Genomic DNA, 8472 nt, shown 5'->3' with positions numbered 1-8472 from the left:
ATAAAACTTTGTCTGAATTTAAGAACTCGGTTCTTTTAGGTTTATCATAAAATCTTTATATTTGTTTTCTCTAAATTTCTGGCGTGCATTTTAAGATATATTAATTTGTTTGGATAAAGGAAAAGGAAAAATATTCGTAATTATTCTTTTAGTTGATCGAAAGAAAAACAGCGGTTTAAAATTTATCTATTTTGTTTTTTTGGTTTACATTAAAAATTTCAAACTTGTTTAGGATATCCTCAATATTCCACAGACTTTTGTCTTATCCAAATCATTCTCCAACGAGACATTAGCTTTATCAGATGGTTTTTTAAGTCTGATATATATAATATACGTTGGTTTGGTATGTGTATGAAGTTACATTACATTAATAACTGTATATATACGTGATTTAAATTTTATATATTTACAACTTGAATTATAAATGAATCATGGTTTTGATTATTCGGAGAGGGAAGGAAGGTTTATTAATTTTTAAAAAACTCTTTCAAGAAACATTAAATTGTATATATTAATTATTCTAATTCCTAATTAAATGAATAACTCGAAAGGGACCGAAAAAAAAGAGTATAACTAGTAGAAGGTGCAATTAGGTTGTTAGAAAGCTGATAAAAAAAACATTAGCCTTTAAGGAATCATTCCATTAACAGTATTAAAGATTTATATTCTCCATCAAACCTACGAATGTCTTATTTGAGGATTAAGCTCTGTTCATATTTGCGCCGCCAAATGAATAGAGTGACGTAAATTGGGCATTCAGAAACGCCATATAGCTTACTGATCACATTCTTTTTAAAACTATAATAATAGTGTGTTAATTTTTTGTGATATAGTGGACAACTACGAATAGATTAAAGCAGAAAAAACATAGACAAAGGAACATCTTTTATGTTGTTTTAAAGAAGTGAGGAAGTGACACCCACCCCAGGAAGCACTACCAGAAACATGTTTTGAATGGAATTCAAAGTATAAGATGAGTGAGTTCCGTGTAGTCACAAACAAAACTTAAATGAGATCATTACATATTATGCTTAGAAAACACTCACAAGAGGGTTATCCACTTTCAGAATTCTTCCCACGTGCATGCAACTTGCTTTGCTTTCATACTCATAATCAATCACCATCTTCGTTATCTGCTACCCTTTAATTACATTCCTGTTTATAAGGAAATCTTGTACCAATAAATAAATAAATAAATAAATAAATATATATATATATATATATATATATATATATATATATATATATATATTGAATAGTTTGATTAGAAGCATGGGAGGTGTAGCAAATTATATAAATTATAAAAACTAAACACGAAAATAGGTGCTCTATTATAATCATTATACTCATACACGATTTGATTTTCATGTGGAATTTCAGTTGGTATAGTTTTTGTGTTTTTATTTTTAGATTCAAGTATTAGTAATTTAGTACAGACATACAACATTAAAAAACAATATTTTTCGCATTGAAAATTGAAATATTTATGTGTGTTGTGTGTATATATATATTGATAATTTCATTTGTTATAAAAATATTATATCATTAATAATGAAAATCACTTTAATATTATTTTCACAATAATATAAATTTGAAATGATTATTTACCGACAAAATATACTAGTTGTAAATGAGGATTCGTGATTCCTACTCTACATTCACGAAATATATGAAACTTTAATGCAACTTGGTATAGTGGGAATATGGAACACGTGGGGTGGATATTATATGTAACACATTTGAATAATTTCGTTGCTACATAAAAAATATATTCACAATGTTGATGAAAAAGCATTATAACAACGATTATGCTAAGTCCATATGTATAATTAACTGTTATTGACTCTTGTATATCAACAATGGTTAATTATAATATTATATTATTTATATTGTTTATGTTAAATTTTATTAAAATTAATTAATAAGAAGAAGAAAACCGTATTTATTAACAATTTAGTAAATTTTAACCAAATCTTAAATATTTTAAATTAGTATAAAATTTTAGTTCACATAAATGAGTCTTTAAAAAATTTTAAATAACGAATAATTGGTGTGTTTTAGTTTATGTAAAAATATTTTTCAATCTAACAATGAATTTTGAGGAAAAAAAAATGATTGAATTGAAAGCTGTCAAATTAATATGTGAATTGAAGGTGAAAAGTAATACTTAAGTATAATATAAAAAATTAGAAATCACTTACTAAACATAATATTAATTTTATCCCCTATACCGTTGTTTATAAAATAAGTAAACTTTCATATGTAGTTCAAAAGATAACTTGAGTTTTTCTAGCCAAAAGCCATGAACATAAATTATGAATATTATTCAATTAATTTCATTATGATAGGTATTTTCATGATAAACAAGATTTCATAAAAAACTTTAACATTGACTGTAGAAGGAGAGGGGGTATGTATGAATAATCATGCATTATCCATCAAGATTTAATATATTAGCAATCTATTTTGGATATTTAGATTTTGCAACCGAATCCAACATTAGAAAGTGTTCAACGAAGATTCAAGTAAGTAAAATCAAACACATCACAGTGAAGTTACGGATGAGAGTGAACATTTCTTTGACGAAGCAAAAGTGTATGGAAAATATTCGCAACGAAGAACACATTCCTCTAATAAACTCAACATCGCAAAACGAATCTAACACTCACACTCGCTCTCTCTTCCACCGATCATGTTCCGAATCCGGCAACCTATGGAAAATCGCCGCCCCTTCAATCTTCACCCGCCTAGCCATGTTCTCCATCACCGTTGTCACCCAGTCCTTCGCCGGCCACCTCGCCGACCTCGATCTCGCCGCCATTTCCCTCGCCTGCACCGTCCTCATCTCCATCACCTTCGGCTTCATGGTACCAGCCACTCGCTTATTGTTTTTGCTATCACTATTTTCCACTCTTATCAACCAACATTGTCTTTTCATTGTGCTATTTCTTACGTAGTTGGGTATGGCGAGTGCGCTTGAGACGCTATGCGGCCAGGCCTACGGCGCCGGACAGCACCGCATGTTGGGCGTTTATCTGCAACGCTCGTGGGTTGTTCTGTCCCTGTCCTCGATTCTCATGCTGCCAGTGTTCGTGTTCGCGACGCCGCTGTTGAAGTTGGTGGGGCAGCCCGTCGCGGTGGCGGAGCGGGCGGGGCTGGTGGCGGTCTGGTTGATCCCGTTCCACCTCAGTTTCCCGTTTCAGTTCACATTGCAGCGGTTCCTGCAGTGCCAGTTAAAGACCGGTATCGCTGCTTGGGTTTCAGGGGCGGCTCTTGCGATTCATGTTGTAGTGAGTTGGGTTTTTGTTTATCGGATGAGAATTGGGATCGTTGGCACTGCACTTTCCATTGGTTTCTCGTGGTGGCTCTCGGTTTTGGGAATGCTCGGGTATACACTCTTTGGTGGGTGCCCGTGTTCGTGGACTGGTTTTTCTGCTGAAGCTTTTGTTGGTCTCTGGGAATTCCTTAAACTCTCTTTGGCTTCTGGGGTCATGCTTGCGTTAGTGTTTCTTAACTTATTTCTCTCTTCCACTTATGGTATTGCTTGGATAAATGCGTCTGCTAAAAGTATATAAGAAAATGTAGCTTCTGGTCAAATAGGTGTTTCCATGAAATATATGTAAAGGGATCTTGTTTCCACGACGCTATATTGGAGGCAAAGCTCCCGAAAAATGAGGCCGCTATTAACCTTGCTTATGCTTACAAATAGTCTCAAGTATTCCCCTGTAGGAGAAAAAAAGGACTGTAAATGCTTCAACTGAAGGTCTTGCAATATCTTTGGCTAGAATAGAAAGTAAACAAAATTAAATTTTATTATAAATCACAATTAACCTGTGTAAGTGTTTCAAAAACTGAGTTCAATAAGTTTACTTTAACTTAAGTGAGATTAATTTTTCATTTATTTTCTTGTCTAAGTGTTCATTAGAAATTTGCGTGAGAAAGGATCTTATTTAGGACAATATCTAGATACATTTCTGGAAATGATATGTGTACCATTCTTTAGATGGAATTGAAATGTCACTCTGATAAGTTGTGTAATGAATGTTTGGATTAAAGAATTATGATGGTTCTTGACTTTGAGGTTGATGTGCTTATTAGTGTTGTTAATGTGACTTTGCAGGTTAGAGAATTTCTATTACAGACTGTTGCTTATAGTCTCTGGATATATGCACAACACTGAGATTGCAATTGATGCTCTTTCAGTTTGGTAATTTGTGCTTTCTTAGTTTTTTCTTTCTAGTTTAGCCCTATATTGGTTTATTGGAGTATTTGCTGAATTAAAGTCAAACCTTGCATGGCAGTGTGACGATATATGGCTGGGAATCCATGATACCGCTTGCATTTTTGGGTGCAACCGGGTAAGTCACTGGTTGTAAGTCCCCCTTTCTTACACTCCTGAAATGAGGTATATTATTCATTTTCAGTATGGAGAAATGTTTAACTATATTGAAAAACTAGTTAGCTCATGGGTGAGGTTGAGTATTCCTTGATGTATACTCCAATGTAACTAATGTCCAGAAGCAGAACCCTGCAAATCGATACAAACGATCCTGGTGTGTTTTTGTTGATTGATTCTGACGAGACTGTGGACTTATAACATTTGGAACTTTGATTTGCTTTGAGAGTGTTACCTCCCTTTACCAAGTGAAAATGCTGTTGGAGATAATTGTATGTGTTAGCGCGAACAAGGAGTAAGTTTTGTGATAGAATAATTCAAAAGGGTTTATACTTTGTCTTGCACTGTCGTTGATCTGTACTTAGTTGCTGACATGTTTCTGTCAAAAGATGGAGACTTGTTAAAAATGAATGTGATGATTCATGAGATCTTGATTTATCATTTAATTTTGGTGAGTTTTCTATAGGAGCATTGCTTTCTTTCCCTTAAATTTTAGTAAGACCTACCATATTCGATGATTAATTTTTCAACCCTTTACTCATATAACATTCTTCAACTCAGGGTTCGTGTAGCAAACGAGCTTGGCGCAGGCAATGCAGAAGGTGCAAAATTTGCAACTGTGGTTTCTGTGGTAAATACTGTACTGGTGGGATTTATATTTTGGTTGGTAATTGTATTCTTCAACAAGAATCTTGCCTTGATCTTTACATCGAGCTCGTTAGTTATCCAAATGGTCAATGATCTGGCAACGTTGTTAGCTTTTACTGTTCTTCTTAACTGCATTCAACCAGTTCTTTCAGGTGAAAGAGTATATAACACACCCTATAGTATAAGCAATCAACTCGAATTTCAATTTGACATTGTGCTTTTTTCTGGTATCTGCTTCTCTTCAGGGGTGGCAGTAGGATCTGGTCGTCAAGCAGCAGTGGCATATATAAACATTGGCGGTTACTACTTGGTTGGAATACCTCTTGGGGTTCTCCTTGGCTGGTTGCGTCCTTCGAGTATTGTTGTAAGTCTACCATATCCTACTCTGACACGGTTAGAAATTCAAGTGTGAGTCTAAGTCTCACATTGATTAGAAATGAGAAAATAGATCACTATATAAGAATAAAGACACATATCCATAAACCCATTGCCTTAAGATTTTAGGTTGAAAGTGGTGTCAATTTCTTATGTGGTTGGACTCTAAATGTCCAATCTACTCTTACATAAGTATATTCATCTATCCGTGAGATTTTTTATGAATGAAAAGGGTGCCAAAGATGTTATAATAAAAGTATTCATCCTTTGTAACCATGGTAACAATATTGTTGGTGTAGGGAATGTGGAGTGGAATGATGAGTGGAACGGTGGTTCAAACATTGATCTTGGCTACTATTACGATGAGATATGATTGGGAAAAAGAGGTATGCTTTACAACGCTCGGACATGGAATGAAACGATTTTGTTTCACTTTCTTTGGTTTCATTTTCATCCAACAAAATTAAACCACATAATGCACTCCGTCTACTTAAAAAACGAGTCTGTATTATGTCCAGTAAATAGCAACTTTGAAGTAATATATACTGTTTCGTTTCTCTAGTGAACGATTACAGAAACTCGTTAACAGTCATGTGGTTGCTTATGGTTTGTAGGTTCGGAAAGCTCAAATTCATATCAAAGAGGAAGCACATTCTAACTAATAACAAAGGTTAAATTTGCATTTAATGACTGTGAAAATTATGATTTCTTATTTAAGGTAGTTTTATTCTTTGCCTCATAAAAAGGGTCTCAGTCAGAATTATTGTGCTTAGCTAATTGCTACTATTTCACAAAGGCGATTTGAATAATTTGCTTAAAGTTAATTGTTTTAAAACACATAATTTCTTATGTTTTATACAATTCATTAAATGAATTCTACAAGTTATTTTACAGCTGTTTTTTATTTTTTATTTACATTTTACGTTTCTTATCTGCGGCTGGTGTTGGAAGAGAAGTGTACAATTTTACACTCTGTAGCAAGCAACACCAGAATCATTTAATAAGATGATCATTATAAATTTATACAAATAACTATAATCATTTAATAAGTTTACATGCAAAATGATATTATATTCAAATCGTATCCAGTTTTTTATATCCAATTATATTGTGGTGTAACTAGTTTTAAGTTTAAAAAAAAGCTTATATAAATGAATACATATTGTATTATCCTGTTTCTCAAAAAATTTGGTTTGACACTCAGTTTAATGCGTTTTCTGGTTAATCAAATTAACTCTGTGGATTCTTTGTAAATAAAACTAGCAAACACTTATTTTTTAATACAAATCAGAGTGTTTTTAAAGTGCTTTAATTTAGGATTTCATAACTAACAAAAGTTCATGCGCAATCCGTTTATATTGGAGATCAATTTGACAAATACATTTAATTCATTGAATTATCTTTTTATGTGATTGTGGATGTCAATTAGAAATTTATGCATTCTTTTCCGATAATATTATTTTTGTATTTTTAGATGGAGATGAAATGGTGTGAATGGAAATGTAATGTAGTGACTAGAGATGGTGAGGAAGAACACAATGGTGAAGAGGGAGATTTAAGTAACTATAAACTTAAATTGCAACAAATATAAATGTAGGAATGAATTATTAAGGATAGAACAAGAACTTGTAAAGGAAATCTATGAGATTTGTGACCCAAAACAAACATCATTATTGAATTAAACATGAACAACCTATTTGTATTTTCCTACTTTCTTGGCAATTAAGTCACAATCAAATAAAAGAAAATTATACATTGTGTCAATTATGTCTACTAAACCCATATTTGCACTAGTTACCATATGCCTCAACTTTCACTTCGATCATAAATAATCGATTTTTTAATTTTGTCTTACGAACGCCTTTTTCTATAAATTTTTTGAGTTTTCGATCATTATTTGATTTTCATTCCTAAGTTTTCTTTCAATTCCATGTTTCAATCCCTTTCTTAGTCCTATGATCAACCTTTTTATCTTTATATTTCAATACAAAATTATATATATATATATATATATATATATATAAATTTCACTCTACCTTAATAATATATATGCTTTCTTTCTTATATTTGTTATTCCGAATTATCTATTCATGTTTTAAAATAGTTTTTCTACATAGACAATATTAAGTTATTATGAAACACAAATCTTATTTTACCACAGTCTTGAGATTCCTTAGATGGATGCTCCACGATCTTGTCCGTCAAGTCTCCATCATCTGCCGCCTTGTGCAAGGTATGAGATGGGGTAAATGCAGGAATGGACTACGATGATCAAATAAGCAAAAACTCTCAAAGTCAAATCTCATATTAGAAGGATCCACATTGTTTAGGAGTCGAGGTCAAATGCAGTTTAAATACTCATTCCTCCCTTTCAAGAATAGAACTGTGACAAAATTTCACACTCCAAAATAAGAATTATATAATAACTATTTAATTAAGTTTATAATAGGTCTAATTATTGATTTAGTTCTCCAATTCATTATTTTGATTCATTTGGTATGATAACTAAGGTCAATAATAAATTAGAAGACTAAATCACTAATTAAACTTTTATAATATAAATAACAAGTTAAAGTTAGTTATAATTTAGTTATGTTGTTACAGCTGTTATATAGTTTTTTTTTTCTTTTACTTTTTAATTGATCAGATATTATAAAATTAATTAGTTACGGTTATTGGCAAAAGTTTTATGATAAGTTATCATGTTAACTCCCAATAATAACCTTAGTAGGAATTTGATCTAATTTAAATAAATCAGATTCGTACATTTATGGGCTCTTAATGGTAAGGCTAAATCTAAAAACTTGTTGAGAATAGTTTTTATCTACATCTATATATTTATATACAAAGTGGGTATATATAATGAAAAGCTACAAATTATAATTAATTTTTGTAAAAAGGGAATTTGGCTAAAGTTCTTAAATTACTAAAATTCAATTAATTATTTTCTTCAATCATGGTGTCGTGCTTTGATACATATCTTATGAAACTAAAAGAACAATAGTTATACTATCACTTGAAGACGATCTTGCTCTCCACTCTAATAATTTAAT

General features: G+C 31.7%; 1 protein-coding gene across 2 annotated transcripts; it reads left to right on the top strand.

Moving 5' to 3' along the window:
• Positions 1–2409: 2409 nt before the first annotated feature.
• Positions 2410–7095, top strand: LOC114162563 (protein DETOXIFICATION 27-like). 2 transcript variants are annotated; one of them, XM_028046493.1, is made up of 9 exons: positions 2410–2867; positions 2958–3499; positions 4121–4207; positions 4302–4358; positions 4958–5196; positions 5290–5408; positions 5719–5805; positions 6034–6089; positions 6894–7095. In XM_028046493.1, the coding sequence occupies exons 1-8, from the start codon at positions 2427–2429 to the stop codon at positions 6079–6081; spliced, it is 1620 nt and encodes a 539-aa protein (XP_027902294.1). In that variant the 5' UTR covers positions 2410–2426; the 3' UTR covers positions 6082–6089; positions 6894–7095. The 2 variants fall into 2 exon arrangements, with proteins under 2 accessions (XP_027902294.1, XP_027902293.1); XM_028046492.1 differs by lacking the exon at positions 6894–7095 and having other exon boundaries at positions 6034–6299.
• The last annotated feature ends 1377 nt before the right edge of the window (positions 7096–8472 follow it).

This window comes from Vigna unguiculata, chromosome 9 (genome assembly GCF_004118075.2).
Source record: "Vigna unguiculata cultivar IT97K-499-35 chromosome 9, ASM411807v1, whole genome shotgun sequence".
NCBI classification, from domain to species: Eukaryota; Viridiplantae; Streptophyta; class Magnoliopsida; order Fabales; family Fabaceae; genus Vigna; species Vigna unguiculata.
Note: the sequence above shows the minus strand (reverse complement) of the source record. Positions and strands in the feature narration are given on the sequence as shown.